Raw genomic sequence first — 25,687 nt, forward strand, 5'->3', positions numbered from 1 at the left:
AAACAAACCGTATTTTTTTCAGCAAATGGTTAATACATAATCAGGTACATTATTAAAGTATTCAAACAACTTAAAATTAACAGAAGTATTACCAGTGTTTAAATCACGATATAAATCAACAAAAAAACACAGACTTGTTTAATTCTTATCAAGTTGAAACAAAAATTAAAAGTTATACATAAACGTTTTTACTTTTTTCAAAGTACAATGTATAAACAACTTTTGTTCAGTTTCAAAGAGGGTTGTTCTACCATTGTACATTGGTCATTTTATTTGTAGGTTAAAATTAGTTTAGCTTAAGATTAAAACCAAAATAAGATTAAACAGAGACAACATTAAAAAATGATTTAGCGTTTTTTAATGTTTTCTCTGTTTTCATACTTTAAACAAAAAATTTAGTTTGATGTAGGATTAATGCCTATGTTTGATAAGATAGAAGTAGTTTGTGCAGTACTAATAATATTTAGTAAAAAACTTTTTGTTGAGCATATTTGACTAGCTCTATTTCTGCAAGTTTAATGTTTATGTTTGAACTTACTTTGAAAGTTTCCTTTTTTCTGATAAACCTCAGCCAACTCCTTGACAGATCACAGGTCGACTCTTGGTTTCAATAGTTGTGCTGGAGTTGTAACACTTGAGTTGTTAACTGACGATGACGATAGATTATAAACATTTATGTGAATTTAGAGTAGGCTACTAACAATGACGTTTGATACATACGGAGTTTGGTAAATACAACCACGAGTTGAAGAGCCAGTAATAATTAATTACCATGTTTTAAGCTAGTTGAAATTTTCCATCATGAATAATTCTTTATTCATTTTGCTAAGTTTTTTTTTAACTTTTAAAGATCCTAAAGATAATGATGGTTACTGAAAAACACGTGACAAATAGATACGTAACCCTTCAAATTTTAATATTCGAAATGTAAAGCCCTCAAACTATTTTTGCTGGCACATTATTAATTTTTTATTAAAACAATAAAGGTCCAGGCTAGAAAACAAAATCTGTCAAACCAGAAAAAAAAACAGTTGCTTAATTTTAAGATTTAAGTTAGGTTACGCTTGAGATTAGAAACAAATTAAAATTAGATTAAGACTAGATTAAGATTAAATTTAGCTGTAATTTTTATCTATATGTTTCACAAATTAAAGATAAAATAAACAATAAAATAAAGCTTATCTAAAATGTTATCGATAGCTTAAATTTTAATTTTTAAAATCTATCTTTTAACTGAGTGTAAAATAAACAAACTATAGAGGTTAAAAGACGATAGACAAAACATTGATAAGTTGTTTTAATTTTTGAACTTTGTGAAATGAAAATTACAAATAAAAATAAAATGTTTTATTTACCGAAGTAGTTTATTTCCTTGCAAAGTAAAATTAGCACAGTGTTTATTATATTCATTATTGTTTTTTTTTTAATTAATTTTTATTACTTATCAAAAAATTTTACATCTTAAATCTAAATTTAATTTTATAGCAAATAAAAAAGTAGTTAAATGCATTTATAACATTTTGTAGAATCTATAAGAGGTTTCATAGAAAAATTTTCATCGACAGATATTATTATTTCACCTAAAATTGTTAACTGAATATCCTATTATTTTTATAAATACTAATCTAATAAGAACTTGTATCCTATCTTTTGATTTTCAATATTATTCAGATTTGTAAGTTTTTGTAACAAAAAAGTTGTAATTTCTTTTTTTCATATTTATACTGGAGTATTATATTAAAAGAAAAAAAAATTTACACAACTTTAATAGCATTAATTATACGTGTAAAAGTACTGTGTTTTTACTTTCAAGAACTTTACTTAATAGCTATTTATTACTTAGAAGCTATGAAGTTAGTACTTGTAAACTATGGAAGGTAGAAATATAAATAGTTTTTAAAATGATTTTGACAAATAAACAGAAAACAAAAAGTATTTTAATGAAAACTACTTTAAAGACAAACCTACCCCGTTTATATAAATCTACATTCTATGACTCAGTTTAGCAAAACTGTTTTAATTTTTCACTTCATTATTAAAAATCACCAGTTAAAGTTACCAACTATAAGCTATATAATTTAAATTTTGTACCCAAATAAGAACTTGTTTTTGCTAACTTGTACAGCATATTGTTAGTTTTAATTAAACTGTACAAAAATTAATTTTAACTCCTGAAAAGTACTAAAATAAAATTTTGTATTTTATATTTAGTTTTTCCTTAATTTAATAACTAATATTATTACAGAAGCATGTTTCGGCTTAGTATAAGCTTTTTTCTGATAACAATAAGTTTTAGCTGGACACTAGCTCTTAATGGTGAGTTTTCGTTTTGTCATAGAAAAACAAAATTATTGTTAGTTGTAGCTTTGACTTTACAAATTAACAAAAAAAAAAAAGTATTGTTTGTTTTATATATTTTTTATTTAGCTTATAAAAAACGTAATTTCTTTTTAAATGCTTAAATTGAGGTGTTATATTATAATTATTTATTTTTAGACAACTTTTTCGAAAAGTTAACAAGTTATGATGTAGTAAATGTTGTAAGATTATTCAAAGATGGAAGAATACATTCACTGTTTAACAGTTCAGTTAGTAACACTTATTTTGCTTATTTTCAAACCTAGAAAATTTGTTAAGTAAAATAACAAAAAAAAATCTAGAATTTAAAAAAAAATCAACTAGATACAACAAAATAGGTAATTAACTTTACTCTAAAAATTAATAAATAGTTTTATATAAACAATATAACTTTTTTTATCGTTCCAAAAAACATATATCTTCTAATAAATATATAAATGTTACAAATAGAAAAATATCTAAAAACATAGTTAAAATAGTATTTTTTATTAAATTAGAAGATTTTTAAACACTAAACCTTGTTTTTTTTTAGTAAAATTTAATGAAAAACTGATATTTTCTTAAAGTTTTTTATTTGAGCGTATTCTTATTTGTGTAAGCTAAAAAATATTTTGAAAAGCTATGAATTGTTGACTAAAACTGTTTTGAAAGTTATTTAAGATTGTTTTATACTTTAAAACAAATGAGTAGAAAAAAACAAACAGCACAACTGAAAATTTAAATTATTTATCTTATTACGATAAATATCTCATTATGATTTTAGTTATTTTTTTGTTCGTAAAAATTATAGTACTTTTTATTAAGAAAAATAAAATATTTCCAGTAAAATTTTTCATTTAGTTTTAACGTAAACATCATATAAGACCTTTTTACAATATGTCAAAAGAGTTCTTATGAAAAAATAAATTACACGTTTTTGAAAATGTATCAACAAAGTAAAAACTAAAGTGTGTACAGTAATATAATATTGTCTATTAACTACATTACACAGGTGAAAATTTTGAGAACTACTGATTGTGTATGTAAAGAAATATATTAAATAAGGGTTTAAATTCAGCATTAAGTTTGAACCGTATTACAAAAATGTTGCATATGTTTTATTTAGTCTTCATCAAAAGTAAAAAAAAATAAATAAAGCTTTTTAAAAAGTTAAACGTATAAATATTTTAGGAAACACAGAGAGCAACAGAAGAGACATATTTTGAAATTAGGTTCAATGACTCGTCCAAAAACATCAAGTTACATTTGAAGAAGAACAAACACCTGATAACAAGAGATTTTAAAGTATCCATTCTAAGCGAAACATATGAAAAAGAAAAAGTTCTAAATGACAAATTTTCAAATGTTAGTGGTATAAATCTATGAAGCTTGATATTTGAAATAACCCTCAATTTCATCACTTTTAAAGATTATTAATGAAAGTTTGCTAATATATTTTTTTTTAACTATCTAAAAAAAGTCAGTTATTATTTAAATATAAAATAAAACAATTTTTTGGTTGTTGTATTAAATATTATAGATCTTAAAAAATTGATATTCTTGTTTGAACTACTATTATCTTTTAACTCGTTAATTCATAAATTAAAGAAGGATCATTGTCATTATTGTGGAAAAGTTGAAGGTTTTGATAACTCAAATGTGAGAGTTTCTTTATGTGAAAGTTTAAAGTAGGTTATGTTTTTAATACTTAGTTTGTTTGATTACTAGTTTATAAGTTGCTTTTGATGAAACGGTTCTACAAAATAAACGTAATTGTAAAATAAATTATGTTAAGTTTTAAAAAGCTTTTTAAGTAATATAAGATGGATTGCGAAAAAAAATACTGTGTTTAAATAAAAAATTCAATCGAATTTGTTTTAAGCGGCAAAATAGAAATAGATGATGAGTTGTTTTTGATTCGACCATACAGTAACCACCATGTATTTTTCAAACCAATAGACAACCCAATGTATCTTCAGCAAATTTATTTTAATGCTTCATCTAATGACAAGGATGTTCACAAAGGTAAAAAAAATGTTATCTTTTTTTGTTTTCAAATTTTTATCATAAAACTTTACATACACATAAAGTTATCAAAAAAAAAATGAGCAACAACAGTTAAATATTATTTAAATATGTTTTTGCTGCAGTATATTACTAACTAACCTTACTGTAACTTTTCTTAAAAATAAGAGAAAGAAATAACTCACGACTATAAATTCCATTAAACTTTAATGTTCTTATAAAATACTTACTATTGTTAACATATATAAATGTACTTGAAAATCAGGTCAAACAATTGATGATTGGAATAATAGAGGAAAAAGAAGTGCAGAAGTACAAACAAACAAGAAGAAAATGTTCATTGAACTCATGATTGTTATTAATAAAAGTCTTGTTAGTTTCTGCTGTATAACTAGATCAAAACAAAAGTGCTTATTTTAATCTTATAAGTTTATTTAAGTTTTATAAAACTATTCACACAAATTTTTAAGGTTTTTTAAGACTAAAAATCTGTTTATATTGCTAAAAACCAAAAGTTTAAACTGGAGTTTTTGAGTTTGTTTTATGATTTTTCTTTATGTAAACTTAATATGTTACTATTACAAAAGAGTTCGCAAATATATTTTTAAACATATCTAACTAAATGCATTCAGTCACATGTTGAAAGATTGCTGGTGACATTATTTATTTGAACTAATTCGAACATGTAAAATGTTATGGCTTTATTTCGTAGTGAAAAATAACATACTTTTAAAAATTTTATTAGCAAGATTTTTTTTTTATATCAAAACATCTTAGAAATTTATTTTATAAAAAAGATGAACATATAGTTTTAAATAGTTTTAAGTTAATTTATTAAATATATTATTGTCAGTGGCACAAGTTTAACAAGAACATGACAGCGCTGAAGGAAGAAGTGTTTACAATTGTCAATTATTCTGATGAACTTTTTATGAAAGTTGATTTGTCACTTGTTCTTACTCACTTGTACATTTCTCCTAATTACACGATCGGAAATAATGCAACTATTGTGAGTTGATTTTTTTTACACAAAATGAACTACACAAAAAGACCTCTTGTTCATCGAGTTGCATACCCAACTTAATTTAAATTACGATGAGCTAAAACATGAAGAAAAAATTAACAGTTAAAGTTAAACTCTAAAATGAAAAATAAGACTATTAAACTTTACAACATTAGATATTTGTTTAGGAAAATATTTAATGTTGTAAAGTTTAATAGTCTCACATTTCATAAACTTTTTCATTTAAGAGTTTAATTTAACTGCTAACCCTTTTTTTATGTTTTAGCTTATCATAATTTTGACAAGGCTTGGTATGCAACTCGATGATCAATAGGTCTTTTTGTGTATCCAGGTCCTTGAATCAAAAATTTTTCAGGAATTTTTTTTTTTTTTTTGCTCAATAAACTGTTTATAATTTTAGTAGTATTTAGAGGTGTTAAAACAGTAATTTTTGTTTTCATGATGTTTTATTTAAAACTGAAAGTTTCTTTAAATCGCCTAAAATTTTCGACAAGGTTTTTTTTTTCTTAAGTTTTAATATTTTTCCAGCTAAAAACTTAAAGACTTAAATATTTAGTCTTAACTTAAAGTCTTTACTAGCACCCTACCTTTAATAGTTTTATTTAAACAAGCATAACATAATTATCAATTTCATTTGAACCATGAAACGAAATCTATGACTAGGTTCATCAAATGTTATATTGCAGTATTACTCAAAAAGTTTCACCACAGGAACTGGCAAAGTTCAACGAATATCGCACTGGGCGAACCAACAACGCCACCGACGGGAGGTCGCCATGGAAACGTGCCGACGTCGTCTACCTCATGTTCGACGGTTCGATGAAAAATGCTGTCCTCGGAATGGCCAATATACACGGAGTGTGTTACCTGAAATCGGGTTCTGCAATTGGGAAGGTGATTTTCATACAGGAACATTGTTTAAAAAACATTAATTAAATAAGTTGTCATATATAAAGATGGTAAAAGCATTAACAAATGGCGTCTAAAAGTATGAAAAATCACAAACTAAATAATGTCAGCTTTTGATTTAAAGCTTTCTTTAAACAAAGTACTCTTTGAAGGGCTTTGAAGGTAAGACATTGTCTTTGAAGAAATATCGATTGTTAAAAGTAACATAAAAACTTTTCAAGAATATAAATTAACTAAACAGGCTGACATAAAACAAAATGATGCTTCACAAAACACAAAATAATTTTTCAAATTGTTAAACTTTTCAATCTAAAAAACTTGGCATATACCTTTTTAGTACTACATATATTGTACAGAAATCTAAGACAATATTCATTCAAAATCATCTTTATTAAAGCAAACAACAAATAAAAGTGATTTCGGCTAACGCTTTCCAATTACTTTTGTTAGCAACTAATTTAAAGATTAAATTTTGAATAAATAAATAGTTAGAGGTTACATCAGAAAAAAATCAATTAACACTTTTTAGTATAACTGAGCAAAAATTAATTAGACATTTACAATTCATAAATACATATATAAAACAGTTGATCAGTAATTTAACTAATATAAGCAATAATAAAAATAAAAAATAAGCGACAAAATTCAAATAGAATTTAACAACAAAAATAAATTACTTTAAATTTTTTTATAATTTAATCTATAACAACTTATAAAGATTAGATTTATAAACGTATTGTTGCTTATACAAATTAGGTTTGCATGTTTTTATAAATAAAGATCCTAAAACACTTAGATGGTAATCGTTACGAGCTTTACTTATAATTGAAAAGTTACTATCACTTTAGTTCATTGCACAATCTGAGTTGTTTAATAAGTGTTCAGCAATCGCTGATGATCTATTAGATGGTTTTTTTAAACCAGTGTTCATCCATCTTCTGAGGGAATTAAAAACGTCTTGGTCCCTTCTTGTATGGAATCTCTGGGACGTTCTGCCAGTGTACACACTGTCACAGTGGCATTTGTACATATAAATTATTCCCTCTATTATTCCCAGTTGAATTTATATGTACAAATGCCACTGTGACAGTGTGTACATTGGCAGAACGTCCCAGAGATTCCATACAAGAAGGGACCAAAACGTGTTTAATTCCATCAGAAGATGGATGAACACTGGTTTAAAAAAACCATCTAATAGATCATCAGCGATTGCTGAACACTTATTAAACAACTCAGATTGTGCAATGAACTAAAGTGATAGTAACTTTTCAATTATAAGTAAAGCTCGTAACGATTATCACCCAAGTGTTTTAGAATCTTTATTTATAAAAACATGCAAACCTAATTTGTGTAAGCAACAATACGTTTATAAATCTAATCTTTATAAGTTGTTATAGATTAAATTAAAAAAAAAATTTAACGTAATTTTTTTTTGTTGTTTAATTCTGTTTGAATTTTGTCGCTTATTTTTTATTTTATTGTTGCTTATCTTAGTTAAATTACTGAACAACTGTTTTATATATGTATTTATGAATTGTAAATGTCTAATTAATTTTTGCTCAATTATACTAAAAAGTGTTAATTGATTTTTTTCTGATTTAACCTCTAACTATTTATTTACTCAAAATTTAATCTTAAAATTAGTTGCTAACAAAAGTAGTTGAAAAGCGTTAGCCGAAATCGATTTTATTTGTTCTTTGCTTTAATAAAGATGATTTTTGAATATTGTCTTAGATTCCTGTACAATAAAGAAAACTTGTATATGGTGCTGTTTTGTTCTAATTCGTGCAACATTTAAAGATTTAAACGTATAAACATTTAGCCGTGAGTAAGTGTTAAAAAGGTTTACTGAAGTACAGAAATTTAATGTCTACTGGTAACCATTAAACTAGCACACGTAGTTTAATTGCAAAATAACTATTATCGCAATCAACATAACAACTAATTAAGTTACAACATAATAATTTTTTCAATTTAAACACAAAAATTAATTCAAGAAACATAACAATTAATTTAATGGCAACATTAAAATTTATTCAATATACATACCAACTATCGCAATCAACATAACAATTAGTTTAATTGAAAAATAACAAACAACCTTGACAGCACCAAACAGACCATCTACTATCGGCAGTGACCCTGACTCACGAGCTGGGGCACCTGTTAGGACTTCATCACAACAATGAAAAGTACTGCAAGTGCGGAGAAGACGTTCCTTGCATCATGAACGCGAAACTAGGGTCAGTTTAAACACTGGCACTATAACAGATTGATCAATTTGTTTAGTGATTAGTGTTTTATAAAATAATTTTAATACAGATGAAAGCTAAGAAAGTTTGTTTTGTCTACGTAATTAGACAGCTTTCAAATTCATAAACAGAAATAAGTTATCGATTAATCAGAAGGCATGTTTTCACGTAAGAAGTTGAAAAGTTTTATTTTTTTCATATAACACATACACTAAACATTTCAAACATACAATCGCTAACCTTTTGAAACAATGTCAGTTTTATAAAACGTAGATGGTTTTCCTTGAATTAAAATTATATTAAAACGATGTTTTTGAACCCATCACATGTAGAGTTAAACCAATTCTGCCCTTTCATTATTTAAACCTTAAAAAAATTCAAGTCTAGAGTGAAACTTAAACACAGTCTTTATAGAAGTTTTATTTTTTAAGAAACGGGAATACTTTTGAGTGGTCGAATTGCAGCATGAATGCATTGAAATGGAACCTTGCGGAGAAGATGTGCTTGAAAGACGTTCCACAAGCTGAGGATCACTACTCTCATCCCGAGTGCGGAAACAAGATCGTTGAAGAAGATGAGGAGTGCGATTGTGGCACTACAGACGACTGCGACAGGTTAAATTTAATTTTGTTCTAAAAACGAAAACAAATTATTATTTTTTCTTCATTTGTTTTCTGATCTTCCAAAAATCAAACCTCACACAGGCATTCTTAGATGCAGAAAATACTGCGACCGTTTAACACGCAAGGTTTTCTTTTGTAGTGAAAAAATATATTTTTCATAACTAGTTGTTGTGCTTTAAGTTTTTCCAAGCTTCAAGCAATCTAACGTTTAAACTGTTAAGTAACTTAATATCTGACTAACTATGATATTTTATATACAGTGAATGCTGCGACTCACTAACGTGCAAACTAGTGCCTAATGCAGAATGCGACTTGGGTGAATGTTGTGAAAAGTGCAAACTGTTGGGTGGCAGCCAAGTTTGCAGAAGCAACCGATCAAATGAATGTGACTTTGCTGAATACTGCAATGGAATATCACCACATGTATGTTGATATTAATATTCATAGAATATGTGTTAGGCTACAGTGTTAAATGATTAAGTTTAAATAATAAAAATATACAAACTATTAATTTTTTTAAAGTACTATATTAATCATCAGCCTTTTCTTTTTATTGTTGGAATAGTACTAAAAGTTACGTTTACTTGAATTTAGTTTGATTTTCTTTAATAGTTAAAGTTTTCAAAGCGTAGATGAAAACACTTTTAAGTTATTTTTATTTGTTTTAACCTACTTATCACTTAAAGATCTATAAACAGTAAGGGTTATAACGCTTTTCTAACCCATTGCAAAATTCTAAACGATATTTTTTACTTTGCAATCGTAAAGTGTTTGTAAACTTTGATGAGTTTTTGAACACACTTCAAACATTCGTATAATTCTTCCACAGTGTCCTCGCGATTTGCACGTTGAAGACGGAAGGAAATGCAACAGTGGTGCTGATTACTGCTCCGGTGGTATTTGCATGTCACGTGAGTGGCAATGTAGGGAAAATTTGGGTGAAGGTTTGAAGTATATTTTTATAAATGTATTGATCAATATAGTATGATAGTGCTAACAGTTTTTTTTAGTTTTATGTTTTAGTTGTTCAATGTAAAAAATTTGAAATTACGTTTTTATTACTCAACAGTTGGTAATTGAGCTTTCAAGAGTTAGTTATATACATTTTTTTAAAGAAAGATGTTTAACGAAACTAATCTAAAACCAGATAAAAACTATTTAATTTAAAATTGTAATGTTAGCTCGATCATTGATTTCTGCTTTGTAAATGAAATTCAAATTTCAGTTGTCAAGTGCAAAAGGTGAATCAAATAAAAAGAATAAAACATTATGTTTTTTTTCTCAGATACGATCCCAGCTCCAAACAGTTGCTACGACTTTAACCTGGAAGGAGACTCGAATGGTAATTGTGGTAGAATAAGCGTCCCATGCTCGGAAAAGTTGTTATTTTGTGCTTAACTATTGTTCCAACAACTCTTTTAAATGTTATTTAAAAAAAGCTCTACTAAAACAAACTACAAGTCGGGTGACAAACATGTATACTCATCCTCGCTTTTCTGTCTTACTAATAACTAAAATTAGTAAAAATATATCGTATCAGTTGCAAACTACGTGAATTTAAAAAAATATGATAACAGGGACAAAATGTGTGGCAAGCTGTACTGTACAAAACCAAAAGTGAGGACAAATGATCTTCAATTGGACATTGTTTGTAATTGGGATGATCAGATTCAATACTCTTTCCTGTACACAGCAACTGAACTAGGTGAAAAAAGTTTTGCTCTTGGACTGGTAAAAGACTTTACTTCATGTGGATATAACAAGGTTACTTAAATTTCACCTTGCCGTCTCTAGTGGACGAAAAATAAAATACATAGAACTAACATAAATAATATAATGAAGAAATTAAAAAATTAATAAATTTGTTTTACAAAAAATGTTTTATTTAGCATTGCCTGTTTAGGCCAGTGGTAGGCACGCTATTTCGAATCCGTGAACCCTAAACCATAAAATTAAAGTTCTGTGCACCCCAATTCGCATTTTTTAGCGCCGCTAGTGTTTAAGAATATGTAAACACTTTTAACCGTTTTTTTTACTAATAATTCGGTAACACCCAGTTAATTTTTACATGCTAACTTTAAATTTACCAGTTTACCCTATACATTTCAATAAACTATTAATATCGATGATCTAATTTTTACAACAACCAGAGTTTTAGTATTTAAAATTTAACAAGTAAGTTTGACACTATTACATGTTAACCACTTTTTGAGTCAGAAAATAAGCCTGAGTAACTACAGACTAGACTAAGTACACAACCCAATTTTAAAGAGTGTTATATATAAGCAAAAAATTAATTTAAATTACAATGAAAATTATACATTTATAGATCTTGAATTATTTAAATATTAATATTTAATTACAAAATAAAAAAATTCAAGTAAAGCAACAGTTGAAGATGTTTAAAAGATATCAAAATAAACCAAAGACTTTTAATAAATTTATAACTAGTCTCAGTCAAGCTGAGTTTTTTTAAATATATTAAAACTAGCCTCAGTTGGTCTAGGTTTTTCATGATTTAAAACTAGACTTAATTGTTCTTAGAAAGTTAAGTATGTGACAGCCCCGATATTATTGACATTTCCTATACTTTGATTTTTTTATAAGTAAATAATAATTGAATTTTTTTGGCCTAATTAATTTTTTGTCAAGTATCAGTTAATTAAGCTGATTTATATAGTTATTTTTAATGTAGCAACACGCATTTAAACAATAAGAGTTAATAAAATTAAACATTATTAGAATACTAACCGTTTTATTTTGTTTTAAGAATCTATGAGATTTGCTCACTTCGGTTTTTCTTTGGGCGGCAAAGGCTTGAAGAATTTTTACATAAGGTAACAGAATAGAACTAGGAGAGTACAAAAATGGTCGTTTTTTTAACAACAAAATGATTAATTAGATATCAAGGTTGAATATGTCTTAAATTTGGAAACATAAAAAAAAACTTTAATTTAGTTTCAGCGCGAAAAAAAAAAACTCATGTACCCCAAAATAAGTTTAGTGCACCCAAAAAGTCTCGTGCACCCTAAAAGAAATTTTATGTACACTAGTGTGCACCAGTGTACACCGTGCCGGCCACTGGTTTAGACCCATTACAATAGTTGTAAAAATCGACTTGATTGTTTTTTTATATAAAGTTTATGAAACTTTATTACTTTACTTTGATCAAAAACCAAATTAAATAGGTAACTTTGCTTGTTTTAAAAAATACAATTTATAGAAAAATAACTTTTTGTAACATATATTTCTTATCTTTTAAATTTTTTGAGAACCCTAATAGCTTAATAGACTCAATAAAGTTAAAAGTTTCAGTTGTTTATTAAAAAAAAATATATGCAAGTAGAGTCTAAATTCAATGTATGACTTTCATTAGTTTACAAAGGTGTCTGTTCAAAAAAATGGTTACTTTTTTAAACAAAAGTATTCTATGACTATATACTATTAACTTTTCGGTTGTAAGTTTTTATTCTCGCATTTAGAACTAGCTGTCTTGAAATATCAGCTTTTAAAAATTTCATTTTTGTTTTTTTTCACATAAACTATTTTACATTTTTCGCTAGTTTAGTATAAAAGCTAGTGTAAAATAAATACTATAAAGAAATTATTAAGAAATTTTCTAAGTACATTACTAATTATTTTTCCGCCAGTCTTTGATAAAAGCTATCATGAATTTTTTTTTTCACTTATATATATATATAGACATAAATTTACCGAGTATAATTTTCAGTGGTGTAAAGGACACGAATGTGTTGATGTTGAGAAAAGCGATTGTAATGAAAATAGATGTCGTGGTAGAGGGGTCAGTTTGTTTTTCAAAGCAGAAAGTTGAACTTTTCTGCTGATTTGTTTCATTATGAATTCGTTAAGCTTTAAATACTTCTTATACCGTTAGAATAAACTTAGTTTATTATAGTAAAGTAAAAAAGTAAGTGTAGAAGAAAAAAAGAGTCTATACTAGTTTTTGCAAAAAATAGTAACTAAAAGATAAACTGTTTACAAGTTATTCAAGCATCTTCTAGAAAAGTATAAAATTTGTTTAAAACTACCCTTTGATTGTAAGAGTTATGTTATAAAAATAAATAGATACTTTTAGTTAAACTTTTTTGCTAATAAACATTTTTTTTTAATTTTCTTTTTTTTTCTGTAGAGTAAACGAACTGAAAACTATTTTCTCAAGACGTTTGTTTCATTTTTTACATATACAAAAACTGGTTTTAAACATTTCAGGTATGCGACAATTATGGGGAATGTCATTGTAATGAAGGTTTTGCTCCTCCTAACTGTGTAAAAGTTGTTGCAAAAAAGAAACCAGATACTAATACCAACAAAAAATCAGAAGAAAAAAACAATAAATCAAATGGAGAACCAAACAATAAACAAAACAATGAAAACAATAAATCAAATGAAGAACCGAATAATAAACAAAACAATAAAAACAAATCAAATGTAGAACCGAATAATAAACAGAACAATGTAAACAAATCAAATGGAGAACCAAACAATAAACAAAACAATGAAAACAAATCAAATGTAGAACCGAATAATAAACAAAACAATGAAAGCAAACCAAATGGATACCCAAGCAATAAACAAAACAGTAAATCAAACAACGTACTAAACAAAGACAAAATTGATAAACGAAATGAAGCAACAAACAAAAAACCAGATAAAAATCCAGGTAGAAAGATATCAAAACATAAACGAAAGGAACTTGATTATGGAAATGATAAAGATTTGAAAACTAAAGATAAAAGACATAAATTTCAACCACCAAACAAAAACAGGGCACGCGACAATACACAAAACAACACAGAAAATCCTAACGGTTAGTTTTCACGGGCATATATACAATGGATAAAAATGTGTCTGTTGTAAATTATATGATGATTTCAAACAAAATTAAAATAAATGATATTGTTGTAAGCGCAAAAATAAGTCATAAAGTTTGAATTACGTTTATTACAAGCTTTGTGTAAAAAATAACTGCAGATTATTTCTTTTCTTTGGTACAAGATTGTTGTATGGTCATTAATAAAGTTATTTGTATCATGATAACTTATTGTATCAATAATGCAAAAAGCTAACTATTTTGATATTTGATGATTTATGAATTTAATTTTAAAAGATCTTAGAAAAAATAGCGGTAAAAGATTTGTAAATATTATACAGGGGGAAAATATGTGATATTAATGCGTGTTTTATTTCTGCTAGTAATTCCTGCAACATTTATCGGAGTATCTTTTGCTTGTCACAAACATTTTTGTGGAAAAAAAAAAGATTCTAGATTGCCGTAAAAGAGGTTTTTAAATTACTATTTTCAAGTAATCAGTTTTGCTCCTTTCATGTAGGTAAAGTTTTAAAGCTAAATTATAACATTAGCACTAACGGAAATTAGAAAGCAATAGCTTAAATTTTAAAACAAATTTTGTTTTAGAAGTTTATTCTGAATAAATTTAGTTTCCATACCATTAGTACAAGTATGTATTTTTATTAGCGTTGATCGAATTAATTTTCAAATTGAAGTTTTCCAAAGTTTAAACATCGTAAAGTATACTACAGTAAATTGTTCTTTATTTTATGTTATTGTAGAAATTATTACGTTTTTTCATTTAGTTATTAAGTTTCTCAAGTTAACATAAATCAAATCTAGAACCAAAAAAAGTTTTAGAATTTCTAAACAACTTATTATTACAAGACTACAAAGTCTTACGATAAAGAACACTTGCGTGCTCATAAAAACAAAGAAACAAACTAAACGTATTGACATCTAGCTTTACAACTATTAGAAATAGTTTGAAAAAAAAGAACACTAGTTTTGAAATATTGAAGAAAATTGCTGCTTCTTGAAAAATGTATTTTATTGAGGTCCATGTTATTTAATATCCGAGCAAATAAATTGTAGCAAATGTTCAGGAAGTAGTTTATGTTTTGAGTAAGACTAAACTATTTAAAACTTAAGTTTGTTTTACTACTCTAAACTATTGACTTTTGACATTAAGTTAAAGCCCACTGCTACATATAAGTTTCTAAACAAAAATAAAAAACAATTTTCTGTATTATTTACAGGGTTAGATCTAATTGAGAGTCTATGAAAGAGCCCACGTTGAATTCTAAAGGGAATATTTTTCTTTTTTCTTTTATAGTTTAATTATATTGTAAATAATTTAAAAATGTTCGTCATTTTATTGATATTAAGCTCTCTAAAATTTTTTTTTATATTTAGCTAAAGAAATTGAATTTAAATAAATTTGATATTTTAAAACTATACTATGATACGAAGATTCTTTGAACGTTCGTTATTAATAAACTATTTAAAACATTTTTTTTGTGTCTTTTATAGTAGCTCGTTTACGTTTAAGATAAAAATCTAAAAATCATCATAAATAGCTAAATAATGTAATTAATTTGTAATATGCAAATCAAATTCTGACAATTCGAATTGCTATAACTTTATTTTAAAGTTGTTTTGCACAGCTAAAATTTTGCACGGTTGATATTTTTTTAACTTAAAATTAACCATCTTAAATTTGTAAGAAGTTTTATTAAAAGTTATACAGAAATAAATTATACGCTTAATATTTAATTCCAGTTGAAATTAACCCGTATAAGAATTAAAATACTTTAAGTTTAAACTTAAATTCGATAAATATAAAACGTAAACTGTTTTTTTGTAATAAGGTGTAACAAAAGAATTGATCATATTAATTCGATAATAAAACCACAAGCCTATGCTAGACTGAAACCGGTTTCGTCCTTATCAGGATTTATCAGTCAGTCACAACCGAAAAACTTGCAATCTACAATCTACAAACGGTTTATTCAGTTATTATTTATGCATTCACATGAAGCAACTGTTTGCTGGTTTTGATTAGTGATGTCAGCATTGTCTTTTACCGTGCAATTTTTATTACATTCTTCATTAGGCAAGACATCTGGTACGCTCGTATTAAATATAAGCAAAAAAAATGTTGGTGAAAGTCTGCAGAGCAGAAGATTATCCTAATAGTATATTTATTTACCTGTTTGCTATGAGAAAATATATCAATGATAAATATAGATATAGATAGTTTTGTGAAAATACTAACCTAGTTTTTTCGTGTGTAAAATAAGATTAGTTAAGTTCACAATACAGTAACTTGCCATCTAGGTACTAATCTTGAACACAGCTCAAAAAACGTACCATGCAGGCAGTGCGTACTTAAGAAATTTTTGTTTTTGATTACCTAAATTAAGAATAATACAGTCCTATTAAAGCTACTAAAGTTTACAAATGAATCTTAAAGCAAATCCCCCTTTCAAAAATCGAAATAATTTATTGTATAAACAAAACATAGTTGTTGAAAGTATATTAAAATCTTAAGTACTGATTTAATATAGTTTTTAATATGTAAGTATTTATTTATGTATGTATACTAATATTTATATGCAACTAACAAAATTTTTTAGTCTTTCTTGTTTCTTTTACATTTAAAATCTACACAATACATACATGAAAATAATTAATAATAATATATAAATAAGATTTATGTAAACATAGATCATGCTTTTATTAAGTTGTGTTTGTCCAAAAAAATTAGTTTAGAGTTACAAAATTTTACTCATTATATTACTTATTATTTAGCAATTTTTGCTTTTTAAATGGTTATCTTGGTAGAAAATATATAAGTAAAGCGCAAATTCTTATTTTGTTTAACAGAATATATTTTTTATAGGTTACAGGTATTTTAGTTTTAAGTTGTATGTAATTACTAATTGCACTGTTTATATTTTAGTTTATCTAAATTGTGTTTTTATTTTTTAATCTTCTGGTATGCAAACTTAAAATTTAGTGTTCGTCATTTTAGATAAATAAACAAATTGTAATACCTTTGTTTTGAATATATTTATATATTAAATATATATACTTATTTGCAATTTGTGAAGTTATAATTTTTAATTTTAATTTTTTAGTTTTAAACTTTATTAATTCATTTCAGTATGGTTTCAATATAAAATCCCTCTGCAATACTAATTTTGGTTAGTTTTTTATACTAGAATTAAAAAAAGTAAAACTTTGACACAACGCTTTTTCGTCTAACAAATGCGTACCATACCGACAGTTCGTATCTAGAAAGTGCGTACCTAGATGAGAGGTTATTGAACTTTACTTTTATTTACTTTAAAACTCAACAATTTTAAGATTTCAAAAAATTTCTTTACACCTTTTTTTGCAGTGAATCTTTTCAAAGTAAAAAACGATTTTGCTAAGTACTATGCTAATATATTTACTTAATAATCTTCCTGTTATTGAAATAGTAATCTCTAATTTCAAATTAAAAATTACATTTTGAATGTTTTTTACATAAATAAAGTATGTTTCGTTTATTTTCCGTTTATTTCAGTTCAAGAAATTGTTTTTATTACATTGCGTTAGAATAATTTTATCATGTTTAGTGTACGTTTCACAATTTAATAATTTATAATTCAGTTGAAAGTAGTTATTACAAGTTCAGACAGTTACTAAGTTTCACCGCTGAACGGATTATCAAACTACAATTTTTATTCAAATAAATACAATTTACTAACAAGAAAAATATTTTATGTTTTAGTTTGATTCAATTGATCGAAAGCTGTTTGAAGTTATAATTTTTAATAATGTTTATTAACAAATCAAAGTTTCAAAAAGTAATTCAAAAACTTAAATTACCAAAATAAGTAGTACTGTAACAAACATTTTTTCAATTATACGTACTACGAGTTAAACAGCTACTTTTCTTTGCACCATTTTGATATTCATGAAGACTTATTATTGTTATTGCAAGTTTATTTGTCCGTATGATAGACCTAGACATCAAAATCTAAGCGACTTAAACAGAAAGACACATAACTAAATAACTCAAAAAAAATAAAACAAAATTTACATTGTTTAAAACAAAATGAGACATATTTAAACATAATATAAGTAAAATTATATACTAACATAAAAAGCAAATTTATTCAACCACAAACTTATACTTTTTTACGCTTTGATCTAAAACGATCAGTTATAAATAAATCAAATGCATTAACTAACAGCAAAAATAAAAGCTTAAAGCTCCAAGCACATTAAAATAGACTGCCCAGATAAATAATCATTTAAAAATATTGAAAATTAATTAATTAATCATTAATAGAGGAAAGGCGCTGCTTTAAAAGTTTAACTATGGACTAAGTTAAATATTAAAATTAAATTAACGGTTGATAAAACAACTATTTATTAATTTTACTGACAAACATTTTATTTAAATCATACTTAATTTAAATGATTTATTTTATTTAACAGTGTCGGAACTTATTGTTGTTTTAAAACAGTTTTCACATTGGCGAAGGTTTTAAATTAAAAAGCTGGTAGACTAATGTTATACTTATTTTTTAAGTTTCTATTAATCGGTGTTCAACGTTAAATTTTCTATTTGACCACATATTTGAACAAATTGAAATTGTGTACTCACTTAAATCTAACGCGTAGGAAACATGATACAGAATCCGCTCGTAAAAAATTGATTTCGTAACATTTTCGATAAGGGGTATTTTTTCTTCGTCAAAAGAGCATTAAATTTTCTTAAAGGCCAACTGAAGGAGATATTTTTTTGGAACTAAGTGAATAATAAAAATTTTATTCTCCGGAAATAATGAAATCTCTTATGAATAATAACTTATTTTAGTAAGAGCTTAAAACCGCTAATGAAATATAGATTTCGTACTAAAATGTTTAACTTTGTTGTATTAAGTTTTTACATGAGCAAGATTATTGAAAAAAAAGTTATATACTAAATAACTTTAGTACTTATATTGTTAGTAGTACAACAAAACTATATAAACCATTAACTTTTACTAAATTAATATGTCGATCATTGTAATACACTTATCGACTAAATATTAAGTATTTCAATGAAATTGTTGTAAAGAAAAAATATCAAAGTTACGCAAATGCAATAAAGTATGAAACATTATTTTATCAATTTTTGTTTTTATAATAAGAAAGCACTGTACTTACACAAACTTGAAATATTTTATCTGATTTATGTTGTAATTTTTTTCGCACGATTATTTAAAATTAATTAATAAAGCTTTAATCTTTACAAAACAATCTAGCTCGAAAAGAAGAACTACTAAAAAATACGTTTACAATAATTTTCATTTATTAAAGTTTAAAAAAACATTTCAAAGATTTTTAAATTAGAACTAATAACCTACTTTAACTTTATTTTTTTAATGTTTGTAGTTGGAATATTTTAAAGTTTATGGCTGGTTATTTTAAAAACATAGCACAAACGTTTTGCAATTAAGTATTTATTTGAAATAAATTCATATAAACTAAACATCTAGTTGTTTAGGTATTAGTAGCTAGTAGCCGTAAACTCTACTTTAAACGTCGAAGTTTAAACGGTTGTTTAGAAAGTTAATCTAGTTACTTTATAAAACAATTTTGTTGTTTATGTTTTAATATATCAAAAAAAATTAACCTCAAAAGACTTCATATTTTATAGTTGTTACGCATCTCAAAGCTAATAAAACACATAAACAACTCAAATATGAATCATAGTCATATATTATAAGTAACTTACTTTATATAAGCTACATAAATTCTAATAATATTTGTCTTTGTATAAAACGCTAAGTTTATTTCAAATGGTTACATTAACACAAATGTTGTTCACACCAATTCGATTACCAGATGACAAGCTTTCGGTAGAAACCCGGGTCTCGTTCACATAACTGCACTGTTGACTTTGAATACCTCTTCTTTAGTAATAAAATAACATCAGTCTGTTGTAATTCATTTTTCTAACTAAATCACAATGGACTAACGTTTTTGTAACTAAAGAGCATTTATTCAAAGTCAACAGTGCACCTCTATAGCTCGCTACACACTCAAGTTATGTAAATTAAAACCATTAAAATTAAGTAGCATCATTATTTTGAACGAAGGTTTATGAAAAAGCTTTTGAGTACTTTACTTTATACATTTATTGTTTTGCCAAAATTTGTCAGACGGAATAAAGAAATAGATTAGTTTTTGCACCTTTTTTATATGTTAATTTTGATTTTGTTTTATGTTTAAATCTAGTCGTAGTATAAATACTTAGTATAAAACACTTGTAGTATATTAGTTTGTTTTTGAAAGTTCTTTTTTTTTTGTTTATCACTAATTTTACAGACTTACAAAGTTTGATACGTTTTCTTTCTATAACTTATGTAGTAAAACTAGTGACGATAACAATTAACAGTAAATTCTTAAATCTGATCTGTAAGTTTACAAACTATTTTTAGAAAAAATATCATAAGTCTTTAAAGTTTAGAAACTAAAAAAGAATTAATAAGATATATCAACTCAGCGTTAATACTTATTTAGTAATTCATTTAATATCCTTTTTAAAACTTATGATATTTATAAATTAATTTGCAGGACTTTTGTTCTAACCAAAATTTACTAAAACAGCTCATTTACTATTTTTTTAAAGTCTGTTATCAGTTTTTTAAATATAAAGAGTATGCCTTGCATAACAATTTAAAATCCCTCTAAAAGAATAAAAAAAAACATTTAAAGTTATAAACGTAACATTAAAAAAATAAATAATAGACTTTTCTTTATAAATGAAGTAAAGTTCTTAAATAAAGCTTATATAAAAATCAACATTCTTTTGTTTTTATTGCAATATGTTATAGAAATTTTTGTAAGCAAACCTATACAGTTTTCAGATAAGGAATTATAATTAACATGTACCGTAAAAAACATTTACTACTTTTTGGCTTGCTTGTTGTTTATATGGCAATAGTTTTATTTTTTATATACAAAAGTAGTCAAGACTCGAAAAGAAACAATCTTATACCAACTTCAAAAGTTAAACATTCATCTGCAAGCATAAAAAATTATAACACACCTGTTAGAATGGTGATTAAAATTTATTAACTTTTGTAGTTAATTAGATCTAAAATTTTATTTTACATTATGAAGAAAATTAAAAAAAAACAGTGCTTATAATAAATCTTCTCACAAATAAGCTCTACTTTTTGTTAATCTTTAAACAAGTCTATAAATAAAAGTATGTTATATTTAATATTTTTTAGTACTTAAGTTCTTTAAATTTTGAGTCAGCATTTTACTTTACAAAATGCGTTGAACTACAATATTTGAACCTTTTAAGTTAACACGTGTACCACAGTTTTTGACTTTATTCTTCTAATACCTGAAGATAATACCATACTAAGTGAGTTTTATTCTTAATGTTCTTGAATAGTTTTTTTTTTCTAGGCTGCTCCAACAACAACAACAACAGTTGAAATTATAGAAGAAAACAACGTAAAACTGAAAAGTTACAAGGTTAGTTTTTGGGTATAAGTTTTAAGACTTTAGTTCGGTATTTTAGCAAAAATTTAAAATTTCTTTTTTTTTGCTAATTTCAAGTTTTATACTAGATGTTATTTGTATGTATAATTGCAATTTCTTACAAATATCAACATTACTTGCATAGATTTATACATAATTGTAAGTGCATGCTAAATTCCTATCAGGTTACCTTTAATTGTATAGTCTTTTTAGCAAAAAATATTTCTAAGTGTAAAATATTACGCTGCTAGGCAAAAAATTTTTATCTAATTTAGTTTTTAGAAAATAAAAATAGCTAACGATAATAAAAACATGCATAATAATATTAAAAAATACATTTTTTTCGCTTTAGACGATATTGTATTGGAACTTACCATATTGGGCCAAATCAAATATAAATTACACAATAGATGAATTTTGTGGTGGTTGCACGATAACAGATAACAAAACTTTGGTTACACTTTGTTTTTTATGTTGCTAGTATTATCTTACACAATAAAAGTTTTACTACAAAAATTAAGATTAATGTTTTTTTTCAAAGACTCTAAACTATCTGGATTTTTTTTTAATGTATTTTGTATTTAGAAACAAGTTTTAGAATATTTATTGGTGCTTACAATTTAAAGTTGTTCTAAAAAAAAGTTACGCTTTATTCTTTTGATAAAAAAATATCTTTCAAGTTTTTTGATTTTTTTTTTTAGTATTTAACTACCAGATTTCTACGTTACAATTTCCCTGTTATTTAATTTTTTTTTCTGTTTTCAGTTGGAAGTTGACGAATTTGATGCGATAGTTTTCCACCAGCATTACATAGACAATGAAACACAGTTTCCTACAAAACGGTAATCTATTTGTAAACAATTTTTTTTTTGTTTCCACTCCGCAGCGTCACACGCGGCTAAAGTTTGCGACATTTTGACTAATTCCATTTTTGCAACGTTTTAGATTGATTTTAAAAGCGCTTAATAAATCATCTAAGCATATTACTAAAATAATATATAACTTGTACTTATTTAGAAAAAATCAATTACATATCATGAACATTTTTTAACGTTTTTGATTTTTTCACTACTTTTAAACGTGCTAAAAAATTTAATAAACAAATTTCTTTAAAAAGCTATTTGCTTTTTGTTTTCAGTAAAGAAAATCAACTTTACGTCATGAATATGTGGGAAAGTCCCAAAAGCGATAGAACAATAAAATTACCGGAGAATTTTTACAACCTGTCAAACACTTACAGGTTAGTTGGTTGTTTTATTGTTGGTTATTGAGTATTTCTTTTAAATAGTTTTTTTTTAATAAATCTAGTTTACCTCACGAAAAAACAAATAAAAAGTGCTTAAAGCTTAATTCTGCTATTTCTTATTTAAAACAATATTTATTACTTTCAATACTAAAAAGTTTAGTTCTACAAAGTTTCTACATTTTACCAATAATTTTACATAAGTCTTTTCATCAGTACTAGTTATGAAAACTATATCAACTTAAGTTTTATTTACACTTGATATGTATTTTTTTAATATTTAGCTTAGTAAAGAACAACTTAGTGAAAGATAATTTTCTATTTTAACTATTAGTTACCATTTATTTTAAGCTAAGTAGTAATTGAAAATACCTATTTGAGGTTAAAGATTAAAGCAAAAATTATTGTTTCAGGAGAGATTCAGATATATACGAGCCATACTACACCATGAAGCAAATTCTCAATATGATGAAAAACAAGTTCAAAGGATCTTCCGACTTCGGGTTAGCGCAAACGCTTAAGCAAAAAACCCAACTAGTTTCTTGGATAGCTTCAAACTGCAAGTATTCTAATGGCGCGAAAACTTGAATGAATATCGTGAAAAAAATGGTCGAATCCGGAATAAAAATGGACCTCAGAGGGTCTTGTTTCCCGGAAAACCCACCAGCACCATCTAAAAATGGCAGAAAACTCTTAGAATTTTTAGGAAAGTCAAAGTTTTACATGGCGTTTGAGAACAGCTACCACTGCAAGGACTACATTACAGAAAAAGTTTACAGAAACGCTTTTTTAAGCGGATCCGTTCCTATCGTGTGGGGATCGAAAAAAGAAGATTACGAAGCTGTTCTGCCGAGACACAGTTTTATTTTCCTCGAAGATTACGCATCAAACTTCACAAAGTTAAATTTTTACTTGAACTATCTCGACCGAAACGACACGGCTTATGCTGAATATTTGAGCTGGAGGCTACTTGATCCGAGTCAGGTTTACGGGCACAAGCTGTTCACTGGACGCTGTTCGCTCTGCAGACGGTTGCAAGACGGAAGTTTTTCAGGAAAGTTGAGAGGAAGAAGTTCGGATTGGATTCACAAATGGTATTATGAGTCGGAAGACGCCGAGTGCTGGAACAAAACAGAACACAAACACTTATAGAGTGTTTAAACTTTGCAAAGTCATATTTGTGTACACATTTAAACTTTGTTTGTCTTACACATATGTGGGTATTTTAAACTGTTTTATCTGAAAAATAAATTTGACCTGACAATTTTGTTTGTTGCTGTTTCAAAAACAACACTCTCAGTTAGTTAATTTATTTTGTTGGTTTTGACAAGTTTTTGTTTTCTATATATGTGTGTTATTTATTAATTATTGTTTAGAGTGGAATTTTTTAAGCTCACTTTTATTTACAACCCGTTATTTGAACTAAAGAAAAATTGTCCAGTTTTTATACATAATGTCACTTTACCAGTTAACTACGAATTTTCATTTTTTCCGCGTTATTTATGCTAAAGTATTACATAATTGATAGCGAAAACGCCTATTTGAAAAACTGTTGAATAGAGCAAACTTTAAACTAAATATTTTTGATTAGTTATAAATCAACCCACAAAGCTTTAAAAAAACATTTAGTTAATAGTATTGAAAAAAAGTTTTATTTGATAAAACTTAAAACTTTTGTTTCCTTTTTTAAATCAATTTTTTTTTAATGATCTACTTCCTTTTAATGCTTTACTTACTAAGTTACTTTTAATGCTCTTCTAAGCTTAAACTATGAATATTTCGGCTTAAGTAAATTTAATTCAGCACATTAAAAAACCTTTTCTTTATGCCTATACAAAACTCGATATTCGTACTTATGTTTAATAAGTTTACATTGTTCTTTTTGAATGGTACATAATTGTAGATTTATTTGCAAATTTAAATTAAAAGTTTTTGTATAAAAACACATATTTGACAAGTTAATGATTTTGTATATTTGTATTTTAAATTGAAGCAACTCTTTTCATTAATTTATTTATCAATACACAAGCTTTTATTAAACTTAATTTTCTAATTTATGCAATTTTTACAACAATTTCCTTATACTTATAATAAAATATATTGTTTGTTGCGTTAATGTTTTAATTATTAAAAAAATCAAAAGTTTGTATTTAGTTTTATTAATAAGTTTTAAACGAATCTATTATTTAAACAATGTATACTAAACATTTTTAATTTTTTAACTATTACTTTTTTTACTATAGATGTTACATTTTTGTTATGCTTCAACTACCATCAAAAAGAAAGCAGTCAACATCGATTTTCGTAACGCTGCATAACACAAGTGTTTTTTTGATGTTTGTTTAACAATGGACCACTTAGTTTTGAATAGTTTAACTTCAATAAAAAAATTTATGGTCTGGCTGTTAAGAATATATATGTAATATTTAAAAAAGCTACCTTTTTACATACACATGCTTTAATGAGTAATTTTTTGCTCTTTGTGAATAGCTTTTAACAGCTTTTGTCTTGTAGTCAAGCTTTTAAGTAATTTTGTTAAGAGACGATTTGAAAAACCGTGTAATTAGCTTGAGTATAAATTTTGAGCATAATTCTCTTTTACTTTATGAATTTTGTAATTAGAAATTTAAGTATGTTTTACTCAAACTGTTTTTATATGATTTTAATTGGTAATAAACTTAAACTCATATTTATTCAAAAAACTAAAACAATAGATTAGTGGATGATCTTGTTTTACTTCGTCTACCAAATTTTCAAGAACAAGCATCTTCTACTTCGATTTAAAGAAGGGTTTTATGGCGCTAAACGCTGTAATATAACACAACTAATGTTTCAAATACTTTGTAGTTTTTTAGTAATTTCAATCGTTTTTTGACAAATAACTTTAATTATTTAGTTAAAGTGCTTGAACGTTGAAACTTT

The 25,687-nt window shown here is 25.8% G+C and overlaps 1 protein-coding gene across 1 annotated transcript; it reads left to right on the forward strand.

Moving 5' to 3' along the window:
• The first annotated feature begins 23,371 nt into the window (after positions 1–23,371).
• LOC145833140 (4-galactosyl-N-acetylglucosaminide 3-alpha-L-fucosyltransferase 9-like) lies at positions 23,372–23,917 on the forward strand. Its single transcript, XM_082940339.1, has one exon. The coding sequence runs from the start codon at positions 23,372–23,374 to the stop codon at positions 23,915–23,917; it is 546 nt and encodes a 181-aa protein (XP_082796465.1).
• The last annotated feature ends 1,770 nt before the right edge of the window (positions 23,918–25,687 follow it).

Source organism: Thalia democratica, chromosome 4 (assembly GCF_965202585.1).
Source record: "Thalia democratica chromosome 4, ktThaDemo2.hap1.1, whole genome shotgun sequence".
Lineage (NCBI taxonomy): Eukaryota > Metazoa > Chordata > Thaliacea > Salpida > Salpidae > Thalia > Thalia democratica.